Source organism: Drosophila subobscura, chromosome A (genome assembly GCF_008121235.1).
Source record: "Drosophila subobscura isolate 14011-0131.10 chromosome A, UCBerk_Dsub_1.0, whole genome shotgun sequence".
NCBI classification, from domain to species: Eukaryota; Metazoa; Arthropoda; class Insecta; order Diptera; family Drosophilidae; genus Drosophila; species Drosophila subobscura.
The window spans coordinates 4,102,196-4,123,694 of record NC_048530.1 but is presented as its reverse complement, the minus strand read 5'-3'; the positions used below and the strand labels follow the sequence as shown (position 1 = coordinate 4,123,694).

At 44.0% G+C, this 21,499-nt stretch overlaps 1 protein-coding gene across 1 annotated transcript in view; it reads left to right on the top strand.

Moving 5' to 3' along the window:
• The window catches only part of LOC117894262 (death-associated protein kinase related), a 55,318-nt gene extending 34,625 nt beyond the window's left edge, over positions 1–20,693 (top strand). Inside the window, 5 exon segments of the mRNA XM_034801220.1 lie at positions 16,522–16,734; positions 16,802–16,977; positions 17,034–17,120; positions 17,123–17,351; positions 17,416–20,693. Coding sequence (XP_034657111.1) covers positions 16,522–16,734; positions 16,802–16,977; positions 17,034–17,120; positions 17,123–17,351; positions 17,416–18,793 — 2,083 coding nt within the window. The 3' untranslated portion in view covers positions 18,794–20,693.
• Positions 20,694–21,499: the final 806 nt, after the last annotated feature.

The window sequence follows — 21,499 nt, the reverse complement described above, 5'->3', positions numbered from 1 at the left end:
TTTGCCTGAATATGTAACAAGGAAGAAGCAGTGCAGCAAAATGGAGGCAGCCATCAATAAGCAGTTGGCGGCAGCAAAAGAGAGAGAGAGAGAGCGAGAAATCACGCAAGAATTCTGCACTGCTTGCATTCAGACAAAATAAACTCTTTCGCGACGCTCTTTCGGGACAAAACATTCATCCATCAAGGATGCCAGAGAGAGAGTTAGAGAGAGAGTAAGAAGAAAGAAAAGCAAAAGCAAAAGCTTAAAATTGAAATTTAATTGACAAATATCAGTGCGGCTGTGTGTAGCGGGTGCAGTGGGAGAATGAGGAAGAGGAGTGTGCGCAAGAGCAGAGGAGCAGTGTGCGGAAGAGCAGGGTGGGAGCGAATGGAGGGGGAGAGTAGCAGAGGGCGAAGCGTGGCGGCAAGCTAAGAATAAATAAACAATTGTACATTTTGCTTTTTACTGCTGCCTGTCCCTGTCCCCCACGCCTGCCACTGCCAAACATATTTACATGCAAGCGTTTATGTATATGCATATGTACATATGTATGTACGTATGCCTATGTATGTATATGTATACATTGCTTAATTTGTGCTTGCATGAATGAATGATAGAATGAATGAATGATCGCACGCATGAATGAATGGAACCAAATGACTAGCGATTGTAGAAAGAGACAGCTTAAGCAGCAGCGGGAGCAAGGGAGCAGGAGCAAGAGCGAGCGTGAGCGTGAGCATGAGCAAGAGAGTGCAGCGCATGGTTGAGTGAGAGAGGAGAGGCTGAAAGAGGAAGCTAGGGCAGAGAGCAGCTCGTTGTTGTTTGTTTATTGTTGGGGTGTGGGAGATCAATGAATGAAATTTAAGTTCGTATTTACCGCTCGCTGCGTTTGTGTGCGAGTGTGTGTGTGTCTGTAATTGAAGCTACATTTGTAGCTGATGTTGCTGGCAGCACGTTGCGGGCCAAGAATATAGAACAAGTCAAAAGCTGAATCCCTTTAAATCCCTTTTTATTCTCATAAATACAATTTCCCTCTCCGCATATCGATTTTTGTTGTGATTTTTTGACTGAATGTTGTGCCTGTCTGTCTCGTGTCACTCGATATGAAATGACTTCCTGAATTTCGACGTGAATTCTTCTCGACACTTTTGCACAATCGTTTCAAGTGAAGTGTGAAAAAAAGTGAAGTGTGGATATCCAATTACCTTTCGTTTTGGCATATCAAATGGCCCCAAAGACCACAGCTGCCCTGCACTTTCAATTCATTCATAGTCATAGTTAGTCATTCAATACTTATTTATTTATTTATGTATTTACTTCACTCAGTTGTGTAGCCAATTGATTGATGATTGCATGCATCACCATTTGCTCAATGCTTAAGACGTCTATCGATCGATTCATTAAGATTCCTTGGGTGTAAGGGCATATCTTCCGCTGAAATCTTTCCATCCGCTGCTTCGGCCTTACTCTTGACCCATTTGCATGGTCAGCATTGTACTGGAGTCACTCCTCACACTCTGCCTCTCGCTCCCTATTGCTCTCCCTTTGTGCTGTGCATTTTCTCCCTCTAGCGGAAGTAGCACACAGATAGAACCATTCACAGTCTGGTAGAACGTATCTTTACGCATGATTTTACTTCGTTTTCTGTGTAGGGAGTGGGGCGAGGAGGAGTCTCTGTGTGTGCTTCGAGGGGCACAAAATGATTTTATAATAAAAGAATCATAAAAATGCATCGGCCGTATGTCGGAACGCGCTGGGGCTGATTTTCTTCCGCTGCGCTGCAATTGGCATCGTGCATGGCCGGTGTGTGGTGTGGGGCTGAGGGGGTGGGTGCCGACTACGTGCTGTGCATTAATGCAACTTCAGTCACACACACACACACACCCGAGTGCTGCCCATGCCCATGCCCATGCTCCACGCGTAATGAGTCCAATGCCAAAAGCAAAAGGTCTGGAGATGACAGCGTGACACAAAACTATCGTTTTGATGGAGATTTGAAACGAGGAAAAGGAAAGTGCTGGCTCTCTTCTCTAACGCTCTTGCCAAGAGCGGAAGTTGTCACCCACCCACCACAGATCATGGGAGCAGGAGGAAAGTTTTTTATGCGAAACTGAAATGAAACTACACTTTTACTACAGCCAGCCAGACGGCATCGTCATCGTCATCCCCAAAACCCTCTTGTGCAGGCAACACTGCCTGCCCCCAAGTCTCCTGTGCTCCTCTGCTCCTCCGCTCTCGCCCCACAGCTTCTTGGCTGTGCAACGGGTTAGCCGGTTAGCGTGCAACTTGCCTCCTGCTCCTTCAGCAAAACCTGTAAAGTAAAAGCTGCCTGCCACTGCCACAGACCGCCGCGTCACATGTTTGACCCATTTTTACACCCAAAAAAACAAAACAAAAAAAGCAAGCAAAGCTATGGACATTGTGGTCAGGCCTAGGCTTGGACCGAATGATGCTGCTGATCTTCAATTATAATTGTAAACAATATCAGCATAGGGCACAGGGAAATATGATTTTTGGAAGAGCAGTCGGAAGCTTAAAGCTATCTTCAACTTGACTTTACTTGTTTTTATTTATTTGTTCGTATTTTATAAAAATACAAATAATTAATTAACATTTAATTGTGGATTTCACACGCTGGACGAGGCGAGGCAAGGCAGGTTCAGGGCCTGGCAAAGGGAATGGGAATGCCACTGATGGTGTCAAAGGCCTTTCGTTTCAACTGTCCTTGCCTGTGACCAAGCCCAGCCCAGAGAGTATGATTTAAAAGAGATTTACAGTCAGAAGATTGTTAAAATGATATAATAAATAAATGTACAATGTGCACATATGATGAAAGAGGACGGAAATGCTACAATGTTTATTTATTTTTTAGGTGTAATCTAAATTGTTTTGCGGCTTAAAATCATTGAGAGAAATATTAAAAGCTTCTCGTGGCACTCCCCCGTCTCTCTGCCTCTTCCAGAGTGGCTTAGCAGTTTAAAATTTGTAAATTTCGTTGTTTTCCATCAAACAGTATGCATTTTTGTTGTATGTCTCAATGGTATGGTTCTTCTTCTTATAGCCATTACCCGCTGTCTGGCCTCCTCTTTGCCACCCACACCCCACCCTCTCTTTTGATGCGCCACTCCATGCCACCACACAGACACATGCAACGGCGAGTGGCGCCCGCCCGTCAGTTTTATTTATTTTGTTCAACTCTTTCTTTCACTTGGCCAAGGCAATCCGGCTGTCCCCTTCATCCACACCACACGCCCCACGCCATGCCCCGCCTCGCCTCACTCCTTCCTTCCTGCTGGTCGCCCCTGTGCCCCCATTTGCACCTTCAAGACTGGCTCCGGCTTTGGCTCTGCCTCTGGTTGCTGGGGGCTTTGCGTGCTTGGATTTTGATTTTCTTATATTCGAATTTAATTTTCTAATATGACTGCAACAAAAAAACAAGAAAAAAACAGCAAGAAAATTATGATATTTCTCTGTTATTGAGGGGCAGGCAGACAGCAGCAGGTTTCATTCGGTTTTTGCTGTTTCATTTTCCATTATGACGGGCAGTAGTGCCAAGTTTATTATTATTAACATTTTTTCCATGATTATCATTTCACGTATTAAAGATTGTTTTTTGTATTTCTTATTTTCATTTGTCGTTGGTTGCCTTCGCAATTTGATTCATGTGCGGCGATAAGACAAAAAACAATGATCGTTACATTGTTTATGCGAAAGATTTAACGGACGACGGAATGTAGGAATATAAAAAATAAATATTGTTATTTATATCATGATCAAGAGATTAGCTGGCGATGGTGGGATAACATCTTCTAGGTACTGTAGAGAGACAGGCGGGAAGTGAATGGATTTAAATAGATATCTGGGATATTAACTGAATAAATCAATTTTAAATTAAAAAAAAAAAAAGATTTTACATTAAGAATAAAAGAACAAAATATATTAATAAATAATAAAAAATAGTAAGGAATATAAATAAACAAATAATAAAACATAATAAATTAACGTAAAAAAAAAATAATAAGGAATACAAAAATATAAAGAATAAAACATAAAAAATTATAATAAATAATGAAACTTAATAAAATTATATAAAAATAATAAAATAAAACTTAAAAAAATACTAAACAATAAACAGTAATAAATAACAATACCTGATAAATAAATAAATAAATAAATTAAGATTTAATGATATTTTTTTAAGATCACTGAACGCTCAATCGACTGCATAAAGTAGACACAAATTCCTTGAAGTAAATAATTAAGTACGAGTATTTCGAATAGAAATGTAAAATCCTTTAGCAAAACCATTTTCCTTTCAAGTGAATTCCTGGATAAATTCTAGCTACCCCCCTCTAAACACACACAGATCATTCCTCTCAATGGTTTAATCTACTTCAGGTTTTCCGTTGCTATTTCTGGTTCAGATTTTAGCTTGGGGATTGAAGATCTGCAGACACGCTAATGGGGCATAAAAATGTAAACCAGCGATGGAGCCAGACGTGAGAACCTTTTGCGGGCGCAATGGCCACACAATTAACAAAAGAGCGAGGGGGGGGGGAGGTAGAGGGAAGAAAAGAGCGTGTTGGGTAGCAGCAGCGGGGGAACGGGAAACGGGAAACCAAGTAGCAGAGTTCCTCTCTTTGTTGCATGGCAAAGAATTTCGGAGACTTAAATTTACTCCACTATAAAATCGAGCTTTTGTATTCCATTTATGCCACTGCACAAGCTCGAAACTCTCTCGCCCCTTTCCCCCTTGCCCCTCTGTGTCCGCTCTCCACCCTCCCGTGTCCAACGACAGGAAAAATTGTTTCCATGAAATTTCCCACAATTTTCGTCAAGCGATGTCTTGAAACTCGTTTCCATGCAACGTTTGCCGGCAAAATAAGAAGAAAAAACAAAAAACTTTCAATAGCTGCCTGCAGCTCCACCCCCCTGCTGGACTCCCCCATCAATCTACCCCGCCCCCAGACACTGACACAGCCAGAGCCCCACAGCCCACGTCGAGGAAAATGCATTCGCATTCATGTGTGAAAACATTTCCACTTTTTCCCAGAGAGAGAAATGCGAGCCGAAACGAGGCGGGAGCCGGAGCAGAGCTCTAGAAAAGGCAACAAGTAAAAGCAGCAACAAACAAAAAATTAACATAATTGTTTAAACATTTAATTGAGAGCACATAAAGGAGGAAGGTCCGGTGTCTAGCGCAAAGCCCAGCCAAGCGGAACAAGAATAAAATATACGCAAATATTTTGAAATATTTCTGAAACGCTCTAGGGTTTGTTTTTTGGGACAAATTTCTGATTGATTTTCGGTTAGATCCGGGGGCGAAAAATTCTTCACAAGGAAACTTGAATTTTGCTTGGATCTTCGCTGGCGAGAAAATTCTATGGTATGTCCCTTGCATCTCTCTACCTGTTTATTAGTCTTTCTCGCCTTAAATCACGGTGCTGGGAGGGGGTGACTCATCGTCCGCTGTTGGGCTGCTGCTGCTCCTCCTCCTCCTCCTCCTCCTCTGTTGCCATCCGCTGCTGATGCTGTCCGCTGGTTGACGCGATGACGCGCAGTGTGGCCCCGATGCTGGCTCCACAGGAGAAAAAATCAGACGCTGAAGCAGAGCAGCGTTCTTGTCGTATGAATCACGCAATGGGCGATGGTCGATGGTCGGGGAATTGGGGGCGTTCCAATACGATACGATCGTGATTAACCGTTAATCGAAGAAGAATCATCTTTCCTCTTCGACTGTGATGTAATCGCGGGAGAGCGTCTTTGTTTTGGTTTTGTTTTTGTGTAGGGCTCTGGCCCCCAAGGTCGATTTTGCCAAATACAACGTATAGTTCGTGTGTGTGGGCTTAGGAGTGCTTCTGTGTGTGTGCTTCTGTTGAACCAAAGTCAAAACCAAGGCATCAGCACTCCCCCATCCCCACTTCTCTCTCGCTTTGCTGGAGATGGCAGCAAAAAAACGATAGTTGGGCGTGGAATTGTAATGTTTGCACGGATCTAAAAATGTTTACCAATAGATTAGATTCGAATGTGGAAAATGTAATTTTTAAATGCAAATATTTGCCATAAAAATATACAATTTATGTATAAAATAAATAAATGTTGTACAAATTTAATGTTTAAACATTTTTTTGTAGGTGTTTTATACTAAGCTTAAATTTGGGAAACCTTTAAAATACTTTTTAATGCATTTCTTGTTACAATGAGGAATGTTTTTGCACAATTCAGTATTTCTCAGAGCGTTTAATACTTCTTATAGCTTTTTAGTTGATTATTATTTGAATTAAGTGGAGTGCTAGCAGCGAGGCCAGAACAAAAGACAGTTGTGAAATTTATTTTCTGCTGACATTCACATGTAAATAAATACTAACATAAGAGGAATTAAATTCTTCTAATTCATTCGAGTATAAAAATGCCCAATCAAATGATTCGAATGTATCCTTGAGACGTTCTCCGTGTGCCCCGGCTGCTATCGCAGCGCAGGCTTACGATTATTGTGCTCATCTCTAACAGAGCCAACAGCTAACTTTGTCGTGTAACTCAACGCTTTGAACTTTAACGCTTCGCTGAGTTTCACGCATGCAGATTTCAAACGCTGTTTCTGCTGTTTTTGTTACTGTGTGTGGTGTGTGTCCCCCCCGCCCCATGTAAGAGTTTTTGTTGTTGTCGTCCCAATTCTGTCAATCAACTACAAAATATTTTTTTTCCATGCCTCGTATTTTTGTGGGTGCCAAAGCGTTTTGTTTGGATAATGTTAAACCACAAAAGGCCAAAGTCAAAGTATTAATGACAGCAGGCAGCAAGAGCAGCCAACAGCCAACACTCGCAAAGGGAAAGGCCCAGGTCTGAAAAAATGCATCAAATTGCAGTTGAGGTCAAGGGCTACCCTCAAAGTGTTGACTTAACCGACTTATTTTTATAATTTCCCGAAAATACAGCATGAATCATGCCCCTCACGAAAACGTGTTAAAAAGTGGAACTGCTTCATTGCTGAGTGGTTCTAAAAAAACATAAACAGAAACAGAAACCCTTTCTTTGCATTCCTTTGCGCTGTTCCTGTTGCTTTCTTTCTCTCTCTCTTTGTGTGTCTCTGCATGTCTGTCAGTTTGTTTTTATTGCAATAAACCAGTTCCAAGTGACATGAAAAAAACCCAAAAGCTATGTAGTTCAAAGAAAGGAAACCGTTAGTTGGGCTGGCATAAATCATGGCTTATATTAGTTGAATTTTAATTCGTATACATACTCGTAGTTATGTAACCTCTCCATAAGCAGCTTAAGAAAAACAGCAGCAATGCCTGACCTTCACTTGCAGCTGCATTTCATGCTGCGGATTCAAAAACAACAGCAAAAAGAAACAAAAAATAAAGAGAAACACAATTAAAGATAACCAGAAAGAAATACTTAGCTCACAGTGGCCGCAGCTTCAGATACTCTGAAAGAAACTCCAAGCAATGCTCTTACAGAGTTGCGTAGAACCAATTCAAGCTGGCTTACATTTTTATGAATTATGTAAATTTGTACTTGATTATTTTCAACTTAAGTCCACGTAAATCTACATGTATAAGCTTCCCCCTTTGGAGTTCCTGTCTGTCTGTTGCAAAAGCGAATATACCCTTTGCCGTGGCAGTGTAGGCATAAGTAAGTAATTTGTTGTTCAATTTCCAGAGAAATCCTCCTCATGCTGTTGTCTCTTTTGCTGGGCCTGGTCTGCATGCAAAGCAGGGAGAGAATAGTTTTTAATCGCCGAAGATTCTCCCACTCCAGCTATCTCTCTCCCTCGCTCTCTGCCTTGCATGCATTGTCCCCGTTAATTCCTCTTTTCCTTATGCATATCCGCATTATTGACAGAGCGAAGGGCGGGGTGAGGCTAGCAATAAGAAAAAGACATAAACACATGCATGCAAACATATCTTTATTCAGCATAAGAAATGGATTGTTTTGATGGGAGTGCTGTGCTTGCTGTTACTTGAGGAGAAGACCTTGATTATGCTGCTGACACGTACAATATGTTAAATGTGTGTGTTCGTTGTCGAGAGAGCTATTTTTACATGTCGCCCCCTGATCACAGTGAGAGAGAGAGAGAGAGCAAAGCAGAGCAGTGCAGTGCAGAGAAGAGAGCAGGGCAGTGCAGTGCAGAGCAAAGCAGAGAAGAGAGCAGGGCAGTGCAGTGCAGAGCAAAGCAGAGAAGAGAGCAGGGCAGAGAACATGGCAGAGCAGCGCGTTGACAACCAACGAAAGAATTTGCAGTAAAAAGTGGAAGGGATGGTGAGGGGGAGTTGTTCGCATGCTGAATGGATAGACGGATGATGTTTCCAAGTACACATCTTCCATGTGTGGGGAGAGGGATGGCGGGGAATGAACATTTCGATTTTGATTTCCCTTTCTGAAGCTCTCCGTTTTGTGGCAAGGTCAACCAACCAACACACAGATCTACATGTCTGCATGTTTGTCTGTCCAATATCGGCAATAAGAAATCGAAATTTTTCTTCTTGTTCTTTGGATTTGTGTTGTTGTTATTTCTGAAGCTGCCAATAAATTCACTTTGTCTGGTGGCATGTGTCCCGATACTAGCCTCTGTCTGAGGCCGCTGTGTGGTGTGGCCAGCTTGGAGTTTTGGAGTTTGTGATCTGCGGTCAGTGAAGGTAAGCGGAATGGAGTGCCAACTGGTACTGGCTCACCGCTATTTGTATATTTTCGGCTTAGAAGACCTGCAATTAGTGGAATTTTAAGCTTAAGCTTTTGTCCAAACTGAGGCCTTAGTGTCTCATTAAATCTGGATATTTGAGATCAGCTTTGCAATCCTCGCAAATTCAATAGTTCCGTAATCTTTGCAGCACAACTAGTTCGCTCCTTGGCCAGCACTGAAATGGCAATCATGTGGCCTGTGCTTGTGTTTGTGTTTGTGAGCTTTTGCATAGCTCCAATCTGCCTTGCCGACAGTCGCTAAACAAGTCAACATGCTGCTGGCATCACTGGCCGTCTCTCCACAGGCTCCAAAGAACTCGAGGAATGCGTCTTATCAATGGGGGCTCCCCCCTCCAGCCAAAGCGAAACAGCTACAACAACATGTTGGGACAACTGGCAGTTCAAGGATAACGACAGAGTAAATCTGCGACTGCCTCTGAGCAGCAGCAAGTCAAGCAATGTCTAGAGGCAGCTGTGCTCTGCCGCCTGCCAATTGCTAAGCTAATTTATCATAATTAAAGCCGCTTAAAAATTGTTGTGAAAAATATGAAGCAAATGTGCGAAGGAAAGGAAGAAGGACGAAAGGAAGGAAGTCAGGTAGGCAGCCAGCCAGCCAGCCGGCAGTCAGTCAGGAAGCACAGGGAGCCCCCACCCCTCCCGCTAAGGCGCTTTCGACAAAGCTAACGAGCCTGACACAATTTCAAGTGGGTGTCGATTACTCTTCTCCTTTTCTCTTGAGCTCGCTCTCTCCTGTGTGTGCCGTTGACTGAATGAATGAATGAATGAATGGAAATGGCATGCACTTCTGCAGTGAAAAAAGAAGGACACTGCTGGGACGTGTCTATGCTGTCGTCACGCCATTGCTGCATTTTACAGTGTGTAAGAGGAGTATTGCCACCAAAGAGCACCACATGCAGAATTATTTTTATATAAACAATAATTGTAACTTTGTCTCTCTGATTTAATAGCTGCAACATTTAGCATACATATGTGCATAGATATGCTTACTTTTATCACTCACTGTGTGTACTCAGCTCCTGCTCACTGACTTCACGCATTTTTGAGCATAGCTGAGCGAGTCTGAAAGGCGCTCGGGCTGGCTCCATCCGTAATAATGTCAAGTGCTTAAAGCGAAGGCAAAACCTCTCCACAAAGGCAAACAAAATGCCTGAGGAATGAAAGAAAAACATGCAGTCAGTCAGCCAGTCAGTCCACAGACCTCTTTTCAGACTCAGGATATGAAACCCCCCGCCCAGGCTCGCGTGGAGGCACTCCACGACACGAGCCTAAATTAAAAAGAGACACAAAGGCGGTGCAGATTCGTTGCTGACATGATTAAGAAATTCAACTAATTTCTGGCAACATTCAAATTAAAAATTTTGCGTTCATTTAAAATTATTAAACAAATTAAATACGTTAAGTCCATGCACAGGTACATGAATAAGCATACATATGCGTATGTATGTATGTGTGATACTTTAAGCTCTGACCAAATTTGTCCACAATTAAAAACAAAGCGCGCGCGACACCCACAAGATTTGTTTTCTGTGAGCGGCGGCGTTTTTAAGCCCACCAAAAATGGTCAGGCGAGAGATCGAATCGAATCGAATCAGCCAGCAGCAGCAGCAGCGGCAGCGCAGTAGTCGAAAAGTTCGAACTTTGAAGTCTTCGAGCGCTCTCTCGTCTCGAGCGCTGCTTGCTGCTCGACTGCTTCGCTAAGACGCATTTAACAATTGCCACATTTAACGGAAATTATTGATGTCAATTTGCAAATTGGAAAGTGCTTGACGAACAACAGCCAAACACACTAAAACCAAGCCAAACCGAACACACAAATTATAATCATATCTCGTGGCAGTATTGTCGTCGAGTGGGGGTTTCTCAATATGTTTGTATTAATGTACATTTGTGATGTTGTTCATTCTGGTGGTGTTTGGTGTGTTCGCGCCAAACGGGAAATGAAATCCAGACGCACAAAAAAAAGAATCTATTCAGAGAATTGTGTGTGCACAGATTGCATGGAGAAGATAAAAAAGCAAAAAATGAATAATGCATTAACTTAATGGAAAGATGAATATAAATATAATATAATATCAATTTATGGCTACACACTAGAGAGTGCCTTTCACCATGCACATATCATGAAGTAATTCAGAACCAGAGTCAAATGTCACATAAAATATCCATAAATGGTATACAGATCCACCGAAATTTGCACAAATATTGCCCATAAACACTCAAAGCAAATGTTACAGCTACTTACAAGTATAATTATTTAAGCTGCCAACAAAATGTTAAATAATTACAGCGCAGGTACCGCAAACACACACAGACATAGCCTTATCTCTAGTCACTTTTCCCCCCCTGCATCTCTGTCTCTCGGTTCCCTGCCCTTGCTTTGGTTTGTTGACATTTTGTGGGTCAAAAACCTAATCAGTCCCTCCACTGATTCTCCGCCTCCTCCTTCACCTCCATCTTCTGCTTTGCTGTTAACCGTGTTGTTATTTGCATAACAAGAGGCTGGTTCCTCATCTGCCTTCACCTCCTCCGCCTCCTACTCTTTCTCCTTCTTACATCTCCTCTGGGTGTCCGCTCCTCGTGACGCATTCCCAGCTAGTCATCTCTCTCTTTCTCTCTCGCACGTGCTGCAGCAGAGCTGCTCTCTGCCTTGCATTTGGCTTCGGGCGCATTGTCATACCATTCCATTCCATTCCAACCCATTCCATCTGATGCACTGCTTGCCGCGGGACAGACTCTGGCAAATTTAATTGTCACATTAGGCAGCCAGTGAAAAAGAGTCCCTAGCGAATGTCTCTCTCGTCTAGTTAGTCACCTCTCAGTCACTCAGAATGAAGAAGAAAATGAAGAAAAACTATTAGTGCCTGTGGATCCAGATGAGGATGATGATGATGACTCCACTCCACTCTACACTTCACTTCACTCTCCACTCTCCACTCTACTCCCTTCCCCTCTATTCTACATCGCCACTTCACTTCTTTTCTTCTGTTGCTGCTGCTGCTGCTGTTGTTGTTGTTGTTGGGTGGTTCAATGCACTCGCTCTCTTTCTATACATGCCTCTCTCACCCTCTTTCGGTCACTCTCCCGCTCCCTATTTATCTGCACCGTGCTAAAAGCATCCAGCCAGCACTTTGGATGCACTTTGAGACCCAGCCATCAAATGCAACAAAAATAATAGAAAACGTCGAAGATGTTGAGCAGCGCCCCCAGGAAGTGGAAGCAGAAGTGCCATACATACAAATACGAAATTCTTTGGGCAGCAAGTTGTGAAGGGAAGCAAGCCTAAAGGGGACTTATGCGAACCCTGAATGTCACACCCAGAGAGAGCTTTAGTAAATTTCATGCAGAGCAATTTCATACTCCTCCATAGATTATACAGAGAAACTTAGGGAAAATAAATCGGATTGTTTTCCGAGTGAATTTCCCTCTCCATGCCATTGATTCATAATTCATATTTAATTGAATAGATTTCAAGTACATTCAGAAGCATTTCGAATTGCTTGTTGTGCACCATGAATACGAGTATTTTTAGCATAATTGTTGTTGTTGTACCCCCAATAACATTTTGCCGCTTTTAATAAACCGGATAACCTTTTGGCACGGTTCGTTTTTGGAACAAACAACACACCCGCCTAACAATTTACACCTTGTTAACAAAAACGGAATGGAATTGAATTAAAAAGTAAATTGTAAATTGTTAATTGTAAATTGCAAATTAGCTACATAAATGAAATGCATGTGACATTGTTCCGGATCTGTTTGGATGGAATTGGAAGTGGAATCAGTAACGCATGGGGGTGTACGTGCTCAGATTTGCCTTCTCCCTCCTCCCACGATATGCATTTGCACTGCTTGATCTGTTTGATCTTCGTTTTGTGTGTCTCAACAGAGTTTATTTGTTGTTTGGGTTGATTTTGTTTAGCTTTTGGGATGGCCCAAACCAAAACCAAAAACCAAAACCAAAAACCAAAACCAAAACTGACCCGCACAAGAGAGGAATGCTGCGGTGTATACAAGAAAAGCAATATCTTGCGATAAGCAAAAGAGCAAAAAAAAAATCGAAATTCGAAAGGCGAAAACAATTAAAAAACCATAAACAACGGAAAACAAATGCTGGAATTGGGTATGGGTTGGGTTGGGTATGGTGAGGGAGGTACTATATGTACTACAAAGATCTGCAATGTGCAATCTGGAATCTGAAATCTGGAATTTGGAATGGTGTGTATGAGGAATGGGGAATGAGATGGAAGATGGAAGATGGAGCCGGAGGAGCGCGTTGTTTATTTAATTGAGCAAAGTAAACCAACACAAAAATTCAAGCAGGAAAAAACAGAAATAACGACGGTATGGGTGGATGGATGGATGGATGGATGGATGGCATGGATATGGATGGATGCTGCAGGGAGGGAGCAGAAGGAATGTACGAACGAATGAATGAACGGGGGGGAGGAAGGGAGGTGAGGTATGCAAATGAGAACAGGACATAATATTTATTGCCTTTTTTTTGGTATTTGTTTTTGCTTTTGTTCTGCTCTCCATTTGTTTTATGCTTTCATGGCGAAAAGAGGCTCACTGATCCGCAGGTCGTTTAACGGGAACTCCGCAGTATATTTCTGAATTCCACTCTATCTGACATTAACTTTATTTTGTAGATATAACTTCGCTCACCTCAAGTTAATCCCAACAAATATTTCACAACTTTCCAGTTGATTTGGTTTCAACCAAAATGTTTTATCTCTTGACACGTGCACGCGCCGCGTTTTGTGCGCGTTTTTAAACGCCACCTTATTTGGACTTTTTTTCTCGAGCCGAGCTGTTTCTTGGTGGATCAAAAACGTTGTGTGTGCGTCAGAGAAGAGCTGTTGTGGAGTGGCAGACAGGGTGCGAAAGAGAGGGGGGTGTCTAGTGTACGCCTTGTATGTAGATGTAGATGCGATCGATTGACAATCATTTGAGGCGATCAAGCTTAAAAAAAACACACACACAGCTGGCAAAGCTGACCAATTTTAGAATCTTCTCCGATTCCACTTCCACTTCAAATCGAACAAAATTCACACTCAAATTTGGGGATCGCTTAAAGCGACTCTATTATACGATTGAGAGATTTCGAATGTTTGGGGAGGGGGGGAAACGCAAAAAAAACAAAGGGCAGCGCTGCGTGGGAGTGGCCTGGCCCGAGAATCGAACTCGGATTCGGACTCGGACTCGCTGCCATCGATCAACCATGAACTCGGGCGTTCCTCTGCCGCTGCCTCTCCCTCTCCCTGGCTATGTGCTCATCGTGTTTAACCTTTTAAAGTTCAGTTTAGCACGGCGCTGGACAGTTTTATTGGTTGCCCATTAGACATAGGGCATGATGAATGGAAGCAGAGTAAGGGCTGATACACTCAGAGAAAAGTGGAAATTTACCATGATTTAAACATAAATTAATGACGAATTGCATTCCTTTTTCTCTTGGGTTGCATATGTATGTGGCTATCGTCTGAATGATGGATCTATCCTAGGGTATCAACAATTTCAGTCAGTCTTCCTCCCTTTTTGTCTTAGAATTTCGGCGCCCACGCTGTGTTGTCCTCTTCAATTCCTCCGCTCCTCCCTTCTGTCATCTCCGCAGTTGAAGTGACTGGCGGCTTCGTCATCTCCAGCTCCAACTGTAAACCGAACAAAATCCGTATCGAGTCGTGCCAAAAGCATTTTAACTGTCTTACGTAACGGACAGTGGCAAGAGAAGAGCAGATAATACAGCGAGTGGGAGGGGGAGGTGAAGGGAGATGGAGCCAGAGACAGCGACAGAGAGAGGGTAATAACTTTATTACGATCTGAAAAGACCTTGCCCAATTAGACAATGTGGTTGTTGCGGTTTGTAGTTGTTGCCGATTGGAGCTGCTGAAGCAAAAAAAGTCATTCTTGATACCCTGTAAAGGGAGGGGGAACTCGAAAAATCGTAAAATGCTGGTAGGTGACGCTCCCAAGGGCCAATGAGCCCTTTAATTAGCAAAGGTGTGGACCCCGTTCTCCCTCAATCAAGATCAAAACTATGCATAAAGAATATCTTGTGGAAATTGTGGGAATATCTTGTCAGCTTTTGAGGCTGGTCTCAGGCAAACTGCCTGGCAACATTGTAGCCTCATTGCGTATGCAGATCATGTTGCTAATCGAATCAAACGCAACAAACATGAATTCATTGAAATTTGTGGTCAGACTTTAGCTGGTTTGTTTATCCACCCTCCACCCCGACGTCTTCGTCGTCGTGCAGTATATACAGTTGAGTTGCTTTATGCTGGACTCCGAACAGCACTAAGTATTTCAATTTAGTGCCAGCAACTCTTTATACCCCGTATTCTTGGACTAAGCACGATGGGGCATACTGTATTTGAGTTACAAAGGTACAACGCATGTGACATGTGCAATGAGAAAAGGCATTCTCCCTGACTCTACCCTGCTCGTCTAGCTGCATCCTAGGTCGCGAGCGTCGCTTGCTCATATCTGCGCCCACAAACGAGGTGTATTTTGTTTTGGCATTCACTCTCAGCATTTGGGTAGCAATTAGTGGGTATCCCTTAATTCGTTACATCAGCTAAACGCCTAGCCTACGTGTTTAATTTTATTTTATGATGCGACATCAAGATAATTTGTTTCTGTTGTTGGTGTTGCTGGTTGGTCGCTGGTTGCCTGGTTGCCTGGCCCAAATGCTAAACACGGCAGCCGTTTTCAGTCATGAACGAGTGAGTGAGACTACTAGACAAATGTCCGCGGTAGAGGGAGGGGTGTGAAGAGGAGGGGAAGGAGAAGAACTACTCGTACGCGAAAGAGCGACAGGAGCAACAGAGTCCAAGTCACTGTTTGTTTTTGGCGTCTGTCTGCTGTCTGCTGTCTGCAGTCCCGCTGTCACTGTCAGGGAGAGCCGCAGCAAGCAGAAGAAGAACTTTGCCTGCCGGAAAGCCGAAGCCGAAGCAGAAGCCAAAACCCAGACACGGACACAGACACAGAAGACACAGTGACAGCTCCCCACAGCCAGAGCCGCAGCCGGCAAAGGGGAGGGGATATGGGGATAAACAGTAGTTGTGCGACGGTGAGGCAATTAGAAAACCAGTCCAGCTAGAGCGACGACAGTCAAACGCTTCTCATTATTGATGGGATTCTCAACTGCTAGCTGAATACTTTTTATGTATGTACATATATCGGGAATATTGGCTACGTAATGCGACGGGAAAGCGGAGGGAAAATACATAGATGGAGGGGCTGTTTGCCGAATTTCGAGTCCGAATGCGCTCAAATCTCGAATGAATCTGAATTTTACGTCCATGTGAGTGGAAGTGTTCTCCAATGATCCTTAGTGTTGTTAGAGTATCCAGTAATCGCTCTTTCTGCGCACAATCTCATTCCCATTCCCATGCCATTGGACTTCTTGCGTGATGCGTTGTCGGGCCGTCTTTGGGCTCACCTTGTTAGCAGCGGGGAGGAGTGGACAGCAGAAGCAGCTGGTCAACTATTTGGTATGCCAGAGTTGTCACCAATGTTGGTTGCCCCATCCCCTCCTCTGCTGCTGTGTGTATGTGTGTGTGTGTGTGTGTGTGTGTGTTTGTGCTTTAGTTGTTGCCGGAAGTGCAATTGCTTCATTACGGCACGTACTTTGTCAAAAGGCGTTTGTCGTTGAGTCATTTTATTTGATTTCTGGCGGGCTTCCAGTGCTGCTCTCTTCTTCTCCTAGACCAAAACTTATGAATGAAATGAAATGAAATGAATGGGCGAGTTCACGCCATGTGTGGGCCGTACACAAGAATGCAAACCACATGCTAATCTCTTTCCATCTCTCTCTCTTTCCATTTCTATTTCTAGGGGTAAATTCGCCGCCGTTCGCCGTGCCATTCACAAGAACACGGGCTCCCATTTTGCGGCAAAGTTCCTGAAGCGACGACGACGTGCACAGAGCAGTGATAAGGAAATCAAACACGAGATTGCCGTCCTAATGCTCTGCGAGGGCGAGGAGAATATTGTCAATCTGAATGCGGTGCACGAGACACGCTCAGACACAGCCCTGCTGCTGGAACTGTAAGTGTTAGGTCGCAAATGTGATCCTCTTGGCTGACCTTTAATTGACTCTCTTCCTCGTGTGCAGTGCCACTGGTGGCGAGCTGCAGACCATACTGGATAACGAGGAGTGCCTAACAGAGGCCCAGGCCCGACACTGCATGCGTGAGGTGCTGAAGGCGCTCAAATTTCTACACGATCGATCCATTGCCCACTTGGACCTCAAGCCACAGAACATTTTGCTCGCCGGCGAGCGCATAGAAGGTGAGTCCCCCCCCCGTTCATCTCTGGCAAACATTTCTAATGCGCTCTATTCTCAGATGGCCTCAAGCTCTGTGACTTTGGGATCTCGCGTGTTGTGTGCGAGGGCATCAATGTCCGTGAAATGGCCGGCACACCCGACTATGTGGCCCCGAGGTGCTCCAATATGAGCCGCTTTCCCTGCTAACGGACATCTGGTCCGTGGGCGTACTCACCTATGTCCTGCTCTCCGGCTTCTCGCCCTTCGGCGGTGACACCAAACAGGAGACCTTCCTCAATATATCGCAGTGTGCGCTCACCTTTCCGGACAACCTATTCGGTGGCGTCTCCCCAGTGGCCATTGACTTCATACGCCGCGCATTGCGAATTAAGCCAAAGTGAGTAGAAAAATGACAAACAGTTGTCCGGCGTCAGCGATATTTAAATGTTGAATTCTTACAGCGATCGCATGAGTGCCGCTGGATGCCTGGAGCATGTCTGGTTGAAGGACGAGAGCTCGCTGGATAGACAAATGTATTTGCAGGCGCAGAGTGATGCCGAAGAGGAGGAGGATGAGGAGGAGGTGGACGAAGATGATGAAGAACTTGAGGATGAGGAATTGGAGCAGCCTGTGGCTGAGGGGAAGACAGAGGAGCAGCAGCAGCAGCAGCCACAGGAGCAACAGAAGCAACAAAAGCCCAACTGTGGCAGCAGCAGCAGCAGCAACAAATCCACGCACAATGGCTTGGGCCACCAGCGGGCCCACAGCAATGGCAGCAGCAACAGCATCTCAAAGATACCCATTGCCACTGGGAAGCTATTGGGCAGTAGCAGTAACAGTAACAGTCCCAGCACAGAGACAACCACAGCCATACACACGCTGACCAGCAATGGGCAGGCCATCTGCCTGCCTGCCAAGCCCACACAGATTGTGACGCCGACACGCCGTGCCTCCGACTCGGACAAGGAGAACACATACACGGCCACGTTTGTGAAGAAGCCCCCGGTGCAGGCCACCATACAGCTGGGCAGCAATGGCCTTGAGGAGTCCTCGACGGTGGTGGTGGCCACCCTCACGCTCTTTCCCGATGCCCCCACCACACCGAAAGTGATCCGCAAGACACCAACGGGCGAGTCGAATGGCTCGGCCACATCGGTAAAGGCTCTGGTCAAGAAGTTTCAGCTGGAGGAGACGCTTGTGTGCCCGGGAGGAAGCAGCAGCAGTGGCAGCAGTAGCAGCAGCAGCAGCAGTCCCAGCAACAACCACAATGGCCATAGTCCCATGAACGGCTGCAGCAACGGCAACAGCAACAGCAGCAATATGCGGCGCAGTGCTGGTGGCAATAGCAGCAACATTAGCTATTCGGCAGCAGCCGCGACAGCGGCACGAATGCATTGCATTCGTCGTGCCTCCGAGCCGCTGACGGCCGTTTACAAGAAGCAGCCACAGAATGGCAGCAACAGCAACAGCAATTGTTCCAGCAGCAGCAGCAGTAATCCCAGCCCTGGCAGCAGTCCCAATTCGGGTAGCACGGCGACACTGCTACTGAACAGCCATCGCCTGGCGTCCGCGTCGGTGCCAGCGAGCACGGCCACGGCCATGGTCACGGTCAACGGCAGCAGCGCTGTAGCCACAAGCAGCAGCAGCAGCAGCAACAGCAACAGCAACAGCAACAGCAGCACCACCAAAGCACCGACTGCCGCCACTGCCCATCATCTGCACCATCACCACATGCATCACCATCATCATCATCATCACCATGTGGTGATTGCCGCCAAGAACGCAGCTGCTGTTGCCGCCACCAACAACCTGAGCCTGGATCAGGGTATCATCTGTTAGCTAAGGGTTAGCCGTGCGAGCCGCAATGCCAAAAGTTTCTTTCATCGCTTCCTCTGCTGCATGTAACAGAGCCCGTCGCGGCCCAGGTCCCCCCAGTTGTTGCAGCGTCGCAGCAGCTCTCCTAGCTGCGGGTCTACTAGGAGAGAGCCGCCCATGGGTAGATCGAATTGGATTGGCCATCCTGCCGATGGTAATGGGATCTGGTGCCGCAGAGGAAGATTTAGGCGATGGATAGGGAGCTGGAGGTGGAAATGGAACTGGAATTGGAGCGATGGAAGATGGAGATGGAGATTGGACGAGGAGGAGGAGGAGCAGCAGCTGGATCAACAGGAGGATGCATTGATTTGATTTTGCAGCTTGTCTTAGTAAATGTTTATTGCCTTAGTGTCTAGGTTTGATCTACAGCAGAAAGGGAGCCCCCAGCCCCAACCAATCCCACTTCTAAGTTAGCAAGAGTACACCCCCGCCCCCCCTCTCAACACCACCTCATCTACATGCACACACACACACACACACACACACAGGGGAAAGGAGAACGTTGGATGGAGGATGTAGCTAAATCTATAAATCAGTTTTTATCTATAGTCCAAATCGAGTTGGCAGCTCTGCGGCCGTATTGGCAAAGGCAAAGAACATTACAACAATTAAATAAAAGAGAGAATTTAAAAACGAAAGAGATGAAGGAAAGATAGAGAGCAAAATGGGGGGGGAGAGTGATGTTTAGTGGATTAGGCAAAATGATTTCAACGGGAATTTTGGTAGACATATCATTCATGTTTGTTATACATATACATAGAGACACACACACACACACACACACACACAGATTGAGTGTAAGAGCAAAGAATATATGTAATAAAAGTTATATGAGAGATTCGTAGGAGAGAAAATCCATTTTGCATCAACGAATTGTATGTCAATTAGAGTGCGTTCTGGCATAGCATAAATTATACAATTTCATACGTTACATATGCATATCTATAGAGAGATATATACCGAGCAAATCTATTACAACTAAATACATAAATTATGTTAAATGTATCAACCAAAAAAAAGAAGATAGATTCATTTCTATGCTAAACCAAGAAAAAGAAAAAACAAAATGTGTTGCAACAATTCGTTATCTTAATATATATAGAGTTATATGCATAGATAAAAGCCAATCAAGCCAGCAATCAATCAATCAATCAATCATGTAGATGTGTTGTTCGATTATAAAGGGGAATTTTTAGAGAATGTTACAACAAATTGTTAAATTGTGTGTCGTGTGTGTGTTCGTTCGTTCAAATCGTTCAAATCGTTGGATAAATGTTGCTAAAATACATAAAACATATTACATATATCATATATATATATATACAGCTAATATGTATGCCCATCCGGAGAGAGAGAGAGAGAGAGAGAACACTTAATGCTTATACTATGTATGTAACTAGATCTAGCTTTTGCCCCCAAACCCAAACCCAAACCAACTCCAACTATTTTCATTTCCTCCCCATTTCCCATACCCATTTCCACTCTTTTCCTTACGTTGAGTCGGTTTTTGTATATATATTCCCCCCAGCAATCAGCAAATTGCCGTGTGTGTACTTTAAATGTAATTCTTAAACTCTTTTTTTTTTTTTTTTTTTTTTTTTTTAATAGCATCTTAGGGCTCCTTCATACGAGAGAGTTTAATGTATTTATTAGGCAAAACGTTTTGTGTGGTCGATGGATGAGGATAAGGATAAGGATGGATTATTGATGGTCAGTTAATTGTTAAAGAGAATTGCGTAATGCTTAATTTAATTTATCGTCATTGATTACGCCCAAACCAACCCTCTTTTATACTTAATAATTGCGTGTACTTCTCCTAATTATTACTATTAAATATATGTATACACCATTTTTTTTTTAATAACTGAAACTCCTGTTTATCGTGTGTTTACCTGTATGCATAAGTACACATACATACGTACATAAATACCACATACATAAATACATACATAGTACATATGTACACATGTATGTTTGTGAGTAAGCTGAAGCAGATGAAGAAACGATGCGAAAATTGTGTTTTAATTTGTAGTAATTTCAATTGATTTTGTTTGTGTTACAGAATCTGTACGGAGAATACAAACGACGAAAACCATGATGCAAATTCTATTATAAATGTATTCTATTACATAGTAATTATTTTATAGATAACTAATTTAAAATATATTCAATAAAAACAATACGAAAATTCAACTTTGCGTTTCATCGGATTCATCGGATTCACGCAGAGCTTTCGTGTCTGTGAGGCATACACAGAGCTGAGACAGAGCTGAAAAGCTCCAAGCCCATGACATCGCGCAAATATCTTAATCGATTTGATATTCTGCGAATCACTGAGATTGTGTGCGTATGCCGTGCATCGCGATGAATCGTCTTAAACCTCCTTAAGCTCGGCAGCGCCGGTTCTTTCGTCTATCTCTCCCGCCTTCTTCGTTGCTGCACTTTCTCGCGCTCTTTAGCTTACGTTCTTGTTCAATTTAGCGGGCTGCTGCTACCTGCTTCAATGCTCTCTTTTGATCGCTTTATCTCGCTCGCTCCTAAAAGCTTCTTCATAGCAGGGAGTCGACGTACGGTTGCTTTCAATTAACTGTAAATGTAAAGCTGTTTGGAGCTCCCTCTGTACAGCACTGGGTAATAAAAGTACTCATTTCTGGTTACAAAACTAAAATA